Genomic DNA, 16,200 nt, shown 5'->3' with positions numbered 1-16,200 from the left:
GCACATGCCTGGGTTGCGGGCTCCATCCCCTGTAGGGGGCGTGCAGGAGGCAGCTAGTCAGTGTTCCTATCTCACATCAATGTTTCTTTTTTTTTTTTTTTTTTTAATTATTTTTCCTTTATTGACTTCAGAGAGGGAGAGAGGGAGAAACATCAATGAGAGAGAATATCAATTGGCCACCTCCTGCACACACACAACCCCCCTCCCCCCTTCCGATCGGGCCCACAACCTGGGCATGTGTCCTGACCAGGAATCGAATTGGCGACCTCTTGGTGCATGGGTTGATGCTCAACCACTGAGCCACACCAGCTGGACTCACGTCAATGTTTCTATCTCTCTCTTCCTCTCTCTGGGTGGGATCAAAATAAAGGTGGTGTGTACCCCAGGCCCTAAAGAGGTGACACCATTATCAAAAGGCAGACTTGGAAAATTAAGCTTCCCCTACCTAGCTCTGTCCCCACGCCATAGAAAAACAGGTGACCCTACTCTTGGCGCCACCTGGGTTTACCACATCCCATGCTGAACCTGCTTGGTCAACATTAGACCCCGGATTCTCTCGTCTTGGTCTCTGTTGGCATCCACTTGCCAAGTTGCACACTCGGTTCTGAGACCCCTTTCTTACCTCTTGGGAGCATCCCCCTCCCCCATCCTGTTTCCCCTTGCTTCTGGCACATGACTTGGTTACCATTTGCCTCTTCTCCAGACTGACCCCAGTGGGTTTTTCTACTCTGTTGGTCCCCAAGACCACCCCCAGGTCAGTGATTCACTGGGACTTGACATATAGTTGATGTATTACAACCAAAGGACAGGAAAGTGGGCTCAGGAAAAGGTCCATGTCCAGAGGAATCCAGGTGCAAGCTCCAGGAGTCCTCGCTACCCGGGGTCACAATTTCTCCATTGCCAAGCTGTGACAAGTCGTGTGAAGTATTATCTGCCAGGGCGCTCCTTAGACTCAGCACCCAGGGTTTTATTGGGACTGGTCACATAGGCACCTCTGCCTGGCATGTACCAAAGTTCCAGCAGCCTAGAAAGAAAGCCAGCATTTAGTATAAACCATATTGTTGGTACAACATTTAGGCATAGTTGTGAGCCACTTTTCACGTAGGGAAGGTTGTATTTCAGCATAGGGTACTTGACCAGCCAAGTTCCTGAATGCCAGCCAGTGGCCAGCCGGCCTTTAGACATGCCAGTGACTTCTACCCTGCAGATCCAGCCCAGACCCCAGTCTGAGCTCCAGACCACCATGTTCACCTGCCTTCAGTCTCTTCTCTGATCAGCACCATAAATGTAACAGCCAAGAGAGAGCTCTTACTTTGGCCTCAAACCTCCATTCATGCCCTGTAATCTCCCTTCCCACATTGCAGCCATTACCCTCTAAACCTCTGACCCAGCTTTCCCTTTGTCCTTCAGTCTGTTTTTAGAGTATCCTTAAGAAGTAGAAATCAGAGTGCCACCTCCAACTCCCCCTTCATTCTCAGATACAACTCAAATTCCACCATGGACCACGAGCTCCTGCATGCTGTGGCCCTACCCACTTCTTCCCTTTTCTCTGCCATCCTCCCCTGGCTCACCTCACCCCAGCCCCTGTATGCCTTATTGCTTTTCCATGCTCACTGCTGCCCCAGTCCCTTTGCACCTGATGCACCATTGGTTTGGCAGCCCTCTAAAATCTTCACAGCCCAGCCCTGGCCAGTTTGTCTCAGCGGTTAGAGCGTCGGCCTGCGGTCCGGAGAGACCCGGGTTCGGTTCCCGCTAAGGGCACGTACTTCGGTTGCAGTTTGTCCCCGGCCCTGGTTGGTCGTGCGGGTGGCAGCCACTCGATGTGTCCCTTCACATCAATGTTTCTCTCTCTCTCTCCCTTCCTCTCTCTCCCTCCCACTCTATCTGTACAAAAAATGGAAAAATATCCTCGGGTGAGGATAAAAAACAAACAAACAAATAAAATCTTCACAGCCCACTTGTGTAGGTAGGTCATGACCATCCGGAACAGCCTTTACAGAGAGGCCCCCCACTCCCTCCTCTCCTCCCACCTCATCATTGCAGCATCTGTGGGAACTCACTTCTCATGGCCAACTCTTATATCCCCCTAGCATGGAAGCTCCATGAGCCTGACTTCCCCACCCCTGACATCTATGGTGAAATGGCCGTGTGGTCACTTACCCTGAGGGTCATCCATCCCACATGGGGCCATGGAAATCCCAATCATCAGCTGAAGCTTTCAGTGAAAAGTCTTGACCTGGTGTTGAAGGGGAAGGGCCTTTGGAGTCCCAGCCCCAGATCTCCCTGCTGATCCCCTTCCAGAAGTTTCTATGGAAACCACCTGTCCATTCAGTCCCCAGAACTGTGATCACTGGGGTGGGGGATGGGGTGATTCTGTGTGACATTCTCAGGGGAGGATGTTAGTTTGTGGGAGACCACATCCACCAGGCAGGTCAGGGTAGTCAGGGTAGAGCCCTCTGAAGTGAGGCCTTGGGGCCGGGCTCTAGGTGGACTGATGAGGCTTATGTTCCTGTAGACTGAACTCCATGCAAATAATACACCAATGGCCAGACTTTCTAACTGACAGGGATCACTTGGATACTTCTGATCCCCTCCCCAGCAGCACTGCTCCTCATCAAGGCTAGGAGCCAGCCCATTGGGCTCTGAGGGGCATGGAGAATCATGAAGTGAGTTGCCCAAGGTTGCCCAGCCTAGAGGTCTGGAGCCCAAGCTTGTGTCTCCCCCAGCCGGACACAAAGGCATCAGATTAAGTCACCAAGAAAAGTCCAGATACTACTCTTAACTACTAAAGGTTGTCTCCTACCTAAGGAGGCCTATATAGTGTGACTTCACAGATGGGGAAACTGACCCAGAGAGGTTGAGCAACTCACCCAAGGCCACACAGTGTTTCCTGTTGGGGCTGGCTGTTGACCCACAGACTCCAGGCAACCCTCCCTCAACCCTCTCTCTCCAGCCATAGAGCAGGGGGTGGTGGGGGCACCCAGCTTGAGCCTGCAATGAGGCTATCTAAACCAGCTGGGTGATAAGCCTGTAGGCAGCCCCCCCACACACACACCGTGTTCAGCCATGAGGATCTGGGCCATTTCTGCCTGAAAGAGAAGGAGGAAGTGGTTTTGCCCCTGTATTGGGACAGGAAAGGTGGGGCAGCCAGCATACATCTGGAGCTGGCTGATGCGTTAGGCACCGGTTCCCAGATTCAGGGCCCATGTGTGTGTAGGGACCCCCGACATGTTTTAGTTTTTTTAATCAGAAAAAGTTAATACAAAAATAATGAATATATAATAATGATGCCAACACAGCCATATAATTTTACATGGTTTGGGGTTTTTTTGTTTCTTTTTTCACAGGAGTCAAAATGTGGCCCTGTGTACACAGTGAGGTTTGGCCTGTTCTGGCTCCATTCTGCCTCAGGCCTGTTGTCTGTATGGCTCCCTCTACCTGAAGCACTCTTTCTGCAAATCGCCCCCCCCACCCCACCCCAAACAAGTTGACTCCCACCTGCCCCCGGTGCCCCTTCCTCCAGATCAGTTAGGCCCCCTCTGGGGGTTCTTGCACCTCCAGTTCCCACTTCCTGACCTGCTGTTTGCTTTGAAACATTAATCATTTCTTACTCTTCATTGATTGCTAGATTGTAGAGACCAGTATGGGGGCCCTGGGCCTGTCTTGGAGTCTCCTCTCTGTCCCCTGAAGATCTGGCACACAACAGATGTTCAATAAAGGCTTGTCCAGGTCTGGATGGAGCATAGGTGCCCCTCTAACCTGCAGCTCAGCAGCTTTGTTGGAGTGCAGACTGGGGTTGTCCTGGTCCCGCCCTGCCCCGAGGTTCACCTGCCTAAGGAAACAGGAACCACCCCGGGCCCCGCCTTGCTGACGTGCAGACCCTGAACCGAAACCCAGGCTGCTACAGGCACAGACACAAGGCACAGCCAGAGCGAGGGCCTCTGCCACCCAGAGGTCTCCCAGGTATGTTCCCGGGTAGGGACTCCTCAGTCAACTATATGCCCACCCATGCTGGGTGAGGCTGGGGCCCTGAGGGTCTCAGCCCCATCCCAGTCCTCTAGAAGACCCAGCATGGGGTCGAGGCTGGGCCAGAGGGAGGGATGGGGCTGACGGGGACCAGAGATGCATGAGCAATTTTCTGGAGGCACCAGAAGTTGACCATTGGAAAAGGGGGCTGGAGTTTAGGAAAGAGCATTCCTGGCAGCCCAGCTGGTGTGGCTCAGTGGTGGAGCATCGACCCATGTATAAAGAGGTTGCCAGTTTGATTCCCGGTCAGGGCACATGCCCAGGTTGTGGGCTGAATCCCCAGTGGGGGATATGCAGGAGGTGGCCAATTGATGTTCTTTGTCATCGATGTTTCTATCTCTCTCTCTCTCTCTCTCTCTCTCTCCCTTCCTCTCTCTCTAAAATCAATAAAGAAGAAAAAAAAAAAAAAAGAGCATTCCTAGCAAAGAATAGCATGGGGAAAGGTGTGGAGGGAAAGAGAGCGTGATCAATTTTGGGTAGAGCAAGGATGCTGTTAGGGCTGAAACAGGGGATAAGGGGGTGAGGAGGCCCCAGTGCCAGGGTCGGGAATTTGAAACTTATTATAGCTTCATTCATCAATAAACTCTCTATTCATCAGCACACACCTTGTACCCTCCTCTGCCCACCTGGTCCCAGGTGATGCTGGGGACCCAGAAAAACCCAAAAGAACCTAGCCCTGGGCCCAGACCCTGGGAACCCCTAATGTGGGGGAGACAGAACCAGACACAGACACTCCAGTTCCATGAGGTAAGGCTAGGCCTAAGATAAGAACCGTGGGGAAGGTGGGGGACATAGAAGGCCAAGGTTTTATCTTGGGGAAGAGGCAGGAAAGCTGCATGGAAGAGGAGATAGAGCCATGGATTTTGAAAGATAAGTAGGTTTTCCAGGTAGAAGAAAGAACAAGCCTATAAATATTACCCCATGCTGGATCACCAGTGCACTCATGAATATTATACATACAAGTGTTTTGTGCTGGTCTCTGCCAATCAATACCAATGTTGTGACTGGACCAGCCTCTGGTTCTTGTTAATGATTTCAACACACCCTTCAGCAATAACCATCAGGAAACTTTGTAAAAAATAAAGGTTTATTTATTACTTAAGGACCTGGAAATTATGCGGCATACCTGGGACCACACAGCAAGGTCAAAGGTAGAGAGAACATGCATGCATATGGGCAAGTAGCCCTAATGGTTAATTATTGAAATCAACCAAGATCTCTAAAACAAAGGAGCCTCAGTGGGAGAAGGCAGCTTGGCTCTTTGGTTGTGTGGCTGGCAGTGTTTGTAGCAACCAAAGCTTAAGTCAAACACTGGCATTACAAAAAAGAAACACACACACACACACTACAGCAGGTAAATATCATCATTATCCCCAAACTGCAGTTCAAAATTCAGGCACAGAGAGGTTAAATTGATTTGCCCAAGATCACACAACAGCTAAGTGAGGGAGCTGGGGTTTGAACCCAGGCTCCAATTCCAGGCTCCTAACCGCTTTGTTACCCTGCCTTATAAAACATTTCTTTTTGGTTTTTGTTTTTTTGTTAATCCTCATCCGAGGATATTTTTCCATTGATTTTGAGATAGAGTGGAAGGGAGGGAGGAAGAGAGAAAGAGAGAGAGAGAGAGAGAGAGAGAAACATTGATGGAGAGAGACACATCAATTGGTTGCCTCCTGCATGACCCTGACAAGGCCAGGGATCAAACCCGAAACCCTTCGATCCGCAGGCCCACACTCTAACCGCTGAGCCAAACCAGCCAGGGCTAAAAATTCCTTAGTAGATTTAATTTCACTTGCCCTGGAATTCCTTTGGGTTGCTCCCTGAAGAGTGTGCTTGCCATCTGTCTTCTCGCAGGAGAAAGTCAATATTGACTGGATTGGTCAACAACCCAATGAAACAGCCTGGTAACAATGACCTTCTGCAGTATTGAAAACTTAGACCTGGTCAGTGGGGTGGAATGGGGTTAGGGAATGAGACCAGTTTGAGAACAGAATTAGGATGAGTGTGAGGGGTCAACCCAACAGTGCACACCCGTATGCTGGCTTTACACTGATTTCATACTGTTTTGCAAATTGGCGCTGTTTTTTCCCCCCCTCTGGTTTCCAGCTCTATGTCATTAGCTGTCACAAAGTCCAGTGTACCCGAGCTTAAAATAGTTGAGAATGAGTGTGAATTAATCCTGCACCTGACACACTGTAGGTGTACTACTTGTGGACACCATGCTTGGCTTCATTGGTGGCAGAAGCAACGGTTTTGGGCACACCTCTGTGGTGTTTAAGGCAACCGTGGCAACCCTTTATGGCACCTACTGGGTGTCCGCTATTTCATTCATTGACTTCTCATTTTTCTATCTCCACTTCTCTTCTAGGGACATTGGTAGTTACTTAATACTTAAATAAATTGAGTTCTTAAACTTAAATACAAACATATATCTATAAAGAGAACTTTCCAATACTTGCAGTAATGACATAATAATATTCGTTTTTGTTTTTTTGTTTGTTTGTTTTTGTTTTTAATCCTCATCCGAGGACATTTTTCCATTTTTTTTTTTTTTGTACAGACAGAGTGGGAGGGAGAGAGAGGAAGAGAGAGGGAAACATCGATGTGAAAGGGACACATCGAGTGGCTGCCACCCGCACGACCAACCAGGGCCGGGGACAAACTGCAACCGAGGTACATGCCCTTAGTGGGAACCGAACTCGGGTCTCTCCGGACCGCAGGTGGACGCTCTAACCACTGAGCCAAACCGGCCAGGGCCGTTTTTGTTTGTTTTTAATCCTTACCCGAGATTATTTTTCTATTTATCTGCAGATAGAGTGGGAGGGAGAGAGAGAGAAACATCAACACAAGAGGAACACGTCAACTGGCTGCTCCGTGACTCTTTGATCTGCAGGCCAACACTCAAACCGCTGAGCCAAACCGGGCCAGGCTGTTTGTTTTTTAATTCTCACCCAAGGATATTTTTTGAGATAGAATGGAAGGGAGGGAGGGAGGGAGAGAGAGAAAGAAACATTGATCTGAGAGAGACATATCGATTGGCTGCGTCCCACACGCACCCCAACAGAGCCAGAGACTGAACCTGCAACCCAGGTACGTGCCCTTGACCGGGAATCGAACCCACAATCCTTTGGCCCACAGGCTGATGCTTCTAACCACTGAGCAAAACCAGCTAGGGCCATAATAATATTTTATTATTCCCTTTTATTCTCATTAATTTATTTTATTCTTATTATACTTGGAGGATTTTTGGAAGGAATCGAGAAGGGAATGTACATAAAGTGCCAGCACATAGTAGATGCTCAAGAAACACAAACCAGTTTCAAGCCCATTGCTCTGTCCAGCCTGGAGGACTTCTCCAAAGAGGAGGCACCATGAGTTGCAAGAATAGGATGAAGATGGGAGGTGAACCAGGCTTGACTCTCTATCTTCCTTCCTGCCCCAGGTGACACCCTCCCCCTCAGGAAGCCATGACAGAGGCCAGAAAACTGCCCCCACCACTGCCCCCAAGACTGGACTGGTTCGTGCAGACACAGATGAGCGAGCTGGCCCAAGGAGGAGTCCCTTCATGGTTCCATGGTGCCATCTCCAGACAGTGAGGACACACCCACACTTTCTACCCTGCCTTTCACCCTTTTTGTCTGCCTCTACCCCGGGCAGGTTTTCACTGTGGACTTCTGGGCTCAGCTCATCTAAGTGTGTTAAGAGGATGAAAAGAGCTTTGGAGTTTCAGGCTTGAATCTTGTCTCTTCTATGGACTCGCTGTGCACCCTTGGACAAGTTACTTTTCCACTCTGGACCTTGGCTTACTCTATTAAAGTGGCCACCAGGTCAGAACTGCCAGGGAGATCACCCCCCCCCCCCAACACACACACACACACACACACACACACCCCTTAGCAGGCAGGTATCACCAATCAATGATGGCAGGATGAAGCCTCAGAATTCTTCTTAACACAGTGCCCCAAACAGCTGCTCTCAATCTATCAGGTATATTACTAACATGCACTTTCTACAACAAACTGAGCTCTGAGATGAACAAACTCACCTACTTAGTCATTCCAGGGCCTGGCTTTACATAAATGGAGAAGACATTTATTGCCACCCTTGGCATTCAGGAAATTGAGAGAACATTGCAAAAGCCACAGAGAGGCAGAACTGAACATGGTTTCTGAGTTCTAGAGCATGCCAATAAAATATAATATGAGCCATACATTGCAATTTAAAATTTTTCAGTACTATATTTTAAAAGGCAAAAAGAAACAATTAATTTTAATCACATCTTTTATTTAACCCAGTATATCCATGATATTATCATTTTAACACATAATTAATACTAAAAAATATCATTCATGAGGCAGTATATATATTTCTCTATTTGTTTTTTGTTTTTTTATTTTTAAATCTTTATTGTTGAATGTATTACAGATGTTCCTCATTTTTCCCCCACTGACCCCCTCATCCCCACTCCTGCCTTTCTCCACACTGTTGTCTACGTCCATTGGTTATGTATATAAGTTCTTTGGTTTATTTCTTCCCACCCCCAACCCCTTTCCCTTTGAGGTTTGTCAGTCTAGCAATGAATTTGTACTTCTTAATCCCTTCACCTTTTTCACCCATTCCCCCAACCCCCCTCCCATCTGGCAACCAACAAAATGTTCTCTGTATCTATGAGAATGTTTCTGTTCTGCCTGTTCATTTTGTTTGTAGATTCCATTGTCAATAGATATGTATTCATTGCCATTTTGTTTGTTCATATATTTTATCTTTTTCTTCAAAAAGACCCTTCATCATTTCATATAATAACAGTTTGGTGGTGATGAACTCTTTTAACTTTTTCTTTATATGGCCATCAATTCTAAATGACAGCTTTGCAGGGTAGAGTAATCTTGGTTGTAGGTTCTTGCTTTTCATCACTCTGCATATTTCTTGCCACTCCCTTCTGGCCTGCAAAGTTTCTTTTGAGAAATCAGCTGACATTCTTATGGGAACTCCCTTGTAGGTAACTAACTGCTTTTCTCTTGTTGCTTTTAAGATTCTCTCTTTGTCTTGAACCTTTTGCATTTTGATGATGATGTGTCTTGGTGTGGGCCTCTTGGGGTTCATCTTGTTTGGGACTCTCTGTGCTTCCTGGACTTGTATGTCTGTGTCCTTCACCAAGTTAGGGAAGTTTTCTGCCATTATTGTTTCAAACAGGTTTTCAATTTCTTGTTCTCTCTCTTCTCCTTCTGGCACCCCCAAGATGCGAATGTTGGCACACTTGAGGTTGTCCCAGAGGCTCCTTACACTAGCCTCATATTTTTGGCTTCTTTTTTCTTTTTGCTGTTCTGATTGGGCATTTTTTGCTTCCTTATATTCCAAATCAATGGTTTGCTTCTTGGATTTACGTACTGTACTACTGAATCTGTGTAAATTATTCTTTATTTCAGTTAATGCCTCCTTCTGACTGGTCCTTTTTCATGCTCTTGAGGTCCTCACTAAGTTCATTGAGCATCCTTATAAGCAGTATTTTGAACTCAGCATCTGTTAGGTTGCTTATCTCCATTTTGCTTAGTTCTTTTCTTGGGGTTTTGTTCTGTTCTTTCAGTTGGGACCTGTTTCTTTGTCTCCTCATTTTGGCTGCCTCCCTGTGTTTGTTTCTGTGTATTACTTAATGAGAGGTATGGGGCTGAGACCAGATGCTGCTTGTTTGAAAGAATTTAGGAAAACCTGAAGCAGGATCCAATACAGGCCAATCCTATGGTTAAGCAACTGGCAACAGCTTGGGTGGGCCTGAAAGCTGGGTGGGGCAGGGCCTCAGGGAATCACTAGGGCGGGGCAGCCAGTGTGAGCCAAGTTGCTGGAGTCCCAGATATGGCGACTATCTGCCGCCCCAGGGAAGGGCTCACCAAAGGAACAAAGGCCTCTAACAGCACGTTTGTCCAGGAGAAAGCCGCCTCTCCAGCCCTCGCTCCAATGCCAAACAGCTCAGTTCTTCCCTGTATGTCTCTGGAGCCCCTCAAGCTGCCTCCCCTCCAAGCTTAGAGGGAATGAGTTCCATAAGTCCGTGCGCGAGCCCTTTAAGAGGAGCTGCTGGGGCTCCAGCCGGTCAGCTTCCCTGAGACTCAGTTCCCGCTGGTTTTTCCAGCCAGAAATTATGGAGATTCTCTTCCTGGCACTGGAACCCTGAGCGGGGCACCTGGTGTGGGACGGGGACCCCTCAGTCCTCAGGGAGGACCTTTCCAGCCAAGGTATCCTCCTGATTTTTATCCGCCACACATGGGTATGGGACCAGCTTGTCCACCTCCACCCCTCCTACTGGTCTCGATGTGGCTGCTGCTTTAATTCTGTAGTTGTAGGACTTAAATTCAGCTTGATTTCAGGCAGTTTTGAATGATGGTTGTTCTGTAGTTTAGTTGTAACTTTGTTTTTATTTTATTTTTTCTGTAGTTTAGTTGTAACTTTGTTTTTATTTTATTTTTTATTTTTTTATCCTCACCCGAGGACATTTTTCTATTTTTTGTTCAGATAGAGCGGGAGGGAGAGAGAGGAAGAGAGAGAGAGAGAAACATCGATGTGAAAGGGACACATCGAGTGGCTGCCACCCACACGACCAACCAAGGCCGGGGGCAAACTGCAACCGAGGCACGTGCCCTTAGCGGGAACCGAACCCGGGTCTCTCTGGACCGCAGGCCGACGCTCCAACCGCTGAGCCAAACCGGCCAGGGCTAGTTGTAACTTTGATGTGGTTGTGGTCTATATTTCTCTATTTATACTGCCTTTATTTATTTTTACTTTTTATAAATACATTTTTTTCAATTACAATTGACATATAATATTATATTAGTTTCAGATGTACAACATAGTTGATTAGACATTTAAATAACGTACAAAGTGATCACCCCAATAAGTCTAGTAACCATCTGACACCACACATAGTTATTACAACATTGTTGACTGTATTTCCCATGCTGTGTACTGAGTCTTTAAAATCTGGTGCATATTCTGTGCTGAAAGCAAATCTTGATTGAGACCAGCTACATTTTAAGTGCTCAGTAGCCACATGTGGGCAGTGGACTCTGTGCTGGACAACACGAGTACAAAGGCTCCCCATTGAAGGACACCTTACTCTCTGCGTACCCCAGAAAATAGTACTAATGATGCCAGTAGATGATAGTAATACAGTTGACCCTTGAACAATGTGGAGTTTAGGGGTGCCAACTCTAAATCCTTTCTATGACTTTTTACTCCTCAAGAACTAACAGTCATTTCCCGGTATCCATGGGGATTATTTCAGAACCCCCACGTACACCAAACTCTGCGGATGCTCAAGTCCCCTCTATAAAATGGTATAGGTTAATTTATACAGTCAGTCCTCCACATCCAAGGACTCCCAACCTCAGTTCGAAAATACTATACAGAGGGCTGATTTGTGTATGTATTGAAAAAAATCTTCTTGGACCTGGCAGTTCAAACTCATGTTTTTCACCGGTCAGTTTTCTAACAGTGAACATTTTGAAAGCATGTACCAGGTGGAAGTTCTTATTTTACACACATTTTGTCTGTCCTCACATTGGCCCTGGGAGTGAGGGTTTTCGGTCCCCTTGGAAACTGCGGTCAGAAAGGGACTAACCCTCACCAATGGTCACACAGTGAATAAACAGCAGAATTGGGTTTTGATCTCTTTTTTTTTTTTTATCCTCATCCGAGGACATTTTTCCAATCCTTGTACAGATAGAGTGGGAGGGAGAGTGAGGGAGAGAGAAACATCGACGTGAAAGAGACACATGGAGTGGCTGCCACCCGCACGACCAACCAGGGCCGGGGACAAACTGCAACCGAAGTATGTGCCCTTAGCGGGAACTGAACCCGGGTCTCTCCGGACCGCAGGCCGATGCTCTAACCGCTGAGCCAAACCGGCCAGGGCGGGTTTTGATCTCAAATGCATCTGGGAACAGCTCCTGCTTTGGTACTTGTCAGACCTGGATCCAGCCAAAGGTGCCTTCCTGGGCGGATTCTAGGCATCGGAAAGGCAGGCAGGGGCTGTGGGAAATGGGAAGTCTGCCCTGGGGTCAAGGTCATCAGAGGTCTTCCTCCACCTCTGGGGGAACATCTTGTCTCAGAATATCCCAAAGTCTGAAACAACCAAGAAAAAAAATTGTTTTAAGTTGTTTGTTCAGTCCTGGGATGACTGGTACACCAAGGGTCTGGGCAGGACGCTGGGTAGCCAGACTTCAGCTATCTCCCTTTTGTGTGTGCCCTTCCAGGGACGCAGAGGATTTGCTGGAGTCACAGCCACTGGGATCCTTTCTCATCAGAGTCAGTCACAGTCACGTGGGCTACACACTCTCCTACAAGTAAGGCCTGGGCTAGGGGATGTGGCGGAGGCAGGAGGGCTCCAGGCTTCCTGGGAGGGGCAAGTGGTGCTTCTTACCACAGGTCTCAGGGAGCAATTGATATGAAGTTCTGGACAGATCTCGCTGAAGAGTGAGCAGCTGCAGGTCTGGCTGTAACCAGCAGACGTGGGTCTGGTGGTAACTAAGACTGTATGTCTGAGAACAAGGGCTGATAGGGGTCTGAGAGTGGGTACTGCCTAAGCTAAGCTTTTCCTGCAGTGACTTGTTTCATCTTCCCGAGAACTCCTGAGGTCAGTCTTCGTAGCCCCATGTCATAGATTGGGAAACCGAGGCACAGTGCTATTAGTCACCGACCAAATGTCACATGGCTCATGAGTAGAGAAGCTTACATAGGAACCTGGGCAGTCAGGCTACAGCCTTGACACTGCCAGTTCGAGGTCTGGGGGGTGGGGACAGAATGAGGGGAGTGGGGTGTTCCAGCCCTTGCAGTGTCTCCACAGAGCCCAAAACAGCTACCGCCACTTTATGGTGAAGCTCTTGGACAACGGGAACTGTTTAATCCCTGGGGAGGAGAGGGCCCACGCCTCGCTGGATGCCCTGATTACCTTTCACCAGTGGCAGCCGATGAGGCCACATGGGGAACTGCTGAAGCAGCCCTGTAGCCAGGTGAGGTCTGGGACCCGGGTGGGCAGTAGCTGTCTTCCTAGACTCGGTTCGCTCCCACCAGTCCCCTTCAGCCTCCTGTGATTCTGTCCTCTCAGGTCCCCCCACAGCCCCACTCCTTCTGGTCCTAGTTTCCCCTCAGGCTAATTTTTAACAAGGTTTCAGGTGCCAGGTATAACCCTAGCATAAGCCTTTTGTGGGGAAGGGGGGCGGTTAGGCCCTCAGAAGCTGCCATGAGAAGGGCAGACCTCCTTATCATGGTTTATGGGTGTGGCCTAGGCCCACATAATTTGCTGTGGGCTCTTAGAAGCTACTATCAGAAGAGCATGTTTTATTACAAGATTTGTGGGTAGGAGCAGCTCCTGAGCCCCAACTACCAGGGTCCAGGGACCCCAGCCCCATCCTTTTCCCCTTCTTGGGGCTGAGCTGCAGGTCCCCTTTGTCTCACAGAAGGATCCAGCAAATGTGGATTACCAGGACCTCTTCCTTTACTACAACGCATTGGCTGAGGAAGCTGCCAGCCCCGATCCTGGCCCCAGTGATGATCAGAATCCTTCCTCCCATCCAGCGGCTGCACCCAAGGAGGTATGTGACAGTGGGGAGAGCGCCTCCATCGTGGGGGAGGGGCAGGAGCAGAGGTGGCCAACAGCTGCCAGAGACTTTCTAGAATAAAGATAAAATCCTATAGTTCCGAGCTTAAAATCTTCCATTGATTTCCCAAGACAACAAGATTAAAATCCCGATGGCAGCCTCAGTTCCTCCTCCTACCCATCACCAGCCCAGCTTTAGCCCTTCTGCCATCCCACATCAAGCTAACTTCAGGGCCTTTGCCTGTGCCACGCTCTATGCTCTACCCCCAGATTTACCATGACTGGCTTCTTCCAGCAATTCTTCAGGTATCTCCCTCTCATCTCCAGACCTAAAGTACTCCCCTCACTATCTTCACCACACCATCCTGTTTATTTGCAACAGAGCACTCTTTGAAATTTGAAAAGTCTCATTTATTTATGTTTCCTGTCTGCCTCCCCCATCAGTGATCACCACTTCGGGGCAAGGGAGCTGGGGTAGTTATCCTCCAGATTCCATCTGTCATTGGTCAAACACTATTCCTGGGAGATTTTGGTTCTCTGGCACCTCTGGTCTGCCATGTGAACAGCGGGACCTGGTGGCCAGAGAAGGCCTCCAGGCAGGGCCCTGGTGCTGGCATTCGGCATGGAGCTGGGGGCAAAGAAGATAAGGGTGGGCCATCCACAGTATCTGCCACACATGCCACACACTTGGCCTGAACAATGGTAGATCAGGGGTCAGCAAACAATGGGCTTAGGGCCACATCTGCTTCATCGCATGTTTCTGTGTGGCCTGCAAGGCGTAGGTCCACAGAAGCTGCTGTGGGAGGGACATTTATGTTTTTGAATGGTTGAGAAAAATATTACATGTCTTGTAAACATCAGATGAAACTCAGATTTCTGTGTCATAAAGTTTTATTGGAACCCGGGCCCGCTCGCTCAACAGCAGCAAAGCTGAGTAATGACACAGAGTAGACAGCCTGCAGAGTGGAAACTATTTGCTCTTTGGCCCTTTACAGAAAAGGTTTGCTGACTCCTGGGGAGCAAGTGAAGCCAGTTACTAAATTGGAAAGGATGGGGCATGACATTAGGTTTGGGGGGTCATGGAGGTATGTTTCTTGACCCTAGGGCATCTGGGTGGGACCCAGATCCCAATTTCTGGGGCAGATTCAGAGTTCTGGTTGGTGTGCTGGCCACAGGTCTCACCTGCTCTCAGTTTCAGGCCTCTGGAAAGCCAGTCCTGCTCCATCGGCTAAAGGAGAGGAAGTCATCTGCAGAGATGGACTCGGTGCCCACAGAGGAAGCTGGTTCCTCCTGCCCTGAGAAAGCCCCTCTGGAGGAGGTCTGCCAGAAACTCTGGAAGAACCTCAAGACACTCCCCAAGACCGGCAAGAGGGTCCAGCAGCAGTTGAAATCCCACCTGGCAACCGTGAGCTCGTCATTGCTCCGGGACTCTAAGCAATCAGAGGGGACTCATGGCTCAGCGACAGGAGCAGATGATGCAGTCTGGGACAGTAACATCTACACAGACCCCTTTGTGGCCACGTCACTCGCAAGCCCCTCACAGCCTCAGGCTCTGAAAGACAGAGATGACTCTTCCAGGAAGGCCTCGAGGTCAGTCAGCTGGAGCGAGGTGACCCCAAAGACCAAGGGTTGTCACCAAGCAGTAGTAAGGGCCCTGTCCTCACAGGTGTCCAAATTGGAACCAAGGGGCTTGTCAGAACCCCAGGAGGATTGGCTCCCGGAGGAGTACCGCCTACCGCCACCCTTTGCCCCTGGGTACTGCTAGAGAAGAGGTTTGCCCTTGGTGCTAGGGGCTATTCATACCTGGGCGCCTTGCTTTCTACGCAACAGCCCTCTGGAGCCTGAGAAATGTAATAAAGACGTTGCTTAGGTCTGGTTCTGCAATTGCCAGTGGTGTGACCTGGTAACAACAATCAGTGAATCAGTTACAGCAAGGGTCTGGGGTACCTATTGTGTGCCAGTCCCATACCAGACTCTCTACGTTCTTTATTTCTTTTACGCCTCTGAGCAGGCCCACCAGGTAGGCACTTTCTGCACATCTTATAGAAGAGACTGAGGTTCAGAGTGGAGGAAAAGCATGGTCAAAGTCATCAGGCTACTGGGTGTCAGTACCAGGATTTGAATCATGTCATTTGGAGTCCTTTGCTCCACATCCCTTGCACCCAGGCTCGACTCTAATGTTTTGGCCATGGCTTCCTTCAAGTTTCTCAAGCAAACGAAGGAGATGGACTGTGGAGGGCTTGGTGCACAGTAAGCTCTCCATACACTGATGTCCACTTTAGGAAAAGCAAATGTGTCCTTTGCTTTAAAAAGGTAGAGGCCACCCAGCCGGTGTGGCTGAGTGGTTGAGTGTCGACCCATACACCAAGAGGTCACCAGTTCAATTCCTGGTCAGGGCACATGCCTAGGTTGTGGGCCAAATCCCCAGTGTGGGGCATGCAGGAGGCAGCCAATTGATGTTCTCTCTCAACAATGTTTCTATCTCTCTTTCCCTCTCCCTTCCTCTCTCTCTAAAATCAATAAAGAAAAAAAAAATTTTTAATGAAAAAGGAGCCCTGGCCTGTTTGGCTCAGTGGTTGGAGCGTCGA

At 48.8% G+C, this 16,200-nt stretch overlaps 1 protein-coding gene across 3 annotated transcripts; it reads left to right on the top strand.

Moving 5' to 3' along the window:
• The first annotated feature begins 3,861 nt into the window (after window positions 1–3,861).
• Window positions 3,862–16,023, top strand: HSH2D (hematopoietic SH2 domain containing). 3 transcript variants are annotated; one of them, XM_036241881.1, is made up of 6 exons: window positions 3,862–3,963; window positions 7,469–7,618; window positions 12,270–12,359; window positions 12,860–13,025; window positions 13,473–13,607; window positions 14,811–16,023. In XM_036241881.1, exons 2-6 carry the CDS (start codon window positions 7,494–7,496, stop codon window positions 15,375–15,377), a joined length of 1,083 nt encoding a protein of 360 aa, XP_036097774.1. In that variant the 5' UTR covers window positions 3,862–3,963; window positions 7,469–7,493; the 3' UTR covers window positions 15,378–16,023. The 3 variants fall into 3 exon arrangements, with proteins under 3 accessions (XP_036097774.1, XP_036097772.1, XP_036097773.1); XM_036241879.1 differs by having other exon boundaries at window positions 14,805–16,022; XM_036241880.1 differs by lacking the exon at window positions 3,862–3,963 and adding an exon at window positions 7,082–7,116 and having other exon boundaries at window positions 14,805–16,022.
• The last annotated feature ends 177 nt before the right edge of the window (window positions 16,024–16,200 follow it).

Source organism: Molossus molossus, unplaced genomic scaffold (genome assembly GCF_014108415.1).
Source record: "Molossus molossus isolate mMolMol1 unplaced genomic scaffold, mMolMol1.p scaffold_m16_p_4, whole genome shotgun sequence".
In the NCBI taxonomy this organism is placed as follows: Eukaryota; Metazoa; Chordata; class Mammalia; order Chiroptera; family Molossidae; genus Molossus; species Molossus molossus.
The sequence above is the reverse complement of the archived record's forward strand: the minus strand, read 5'-3'. Positions and strand labels throughout refer to the sequence as shown.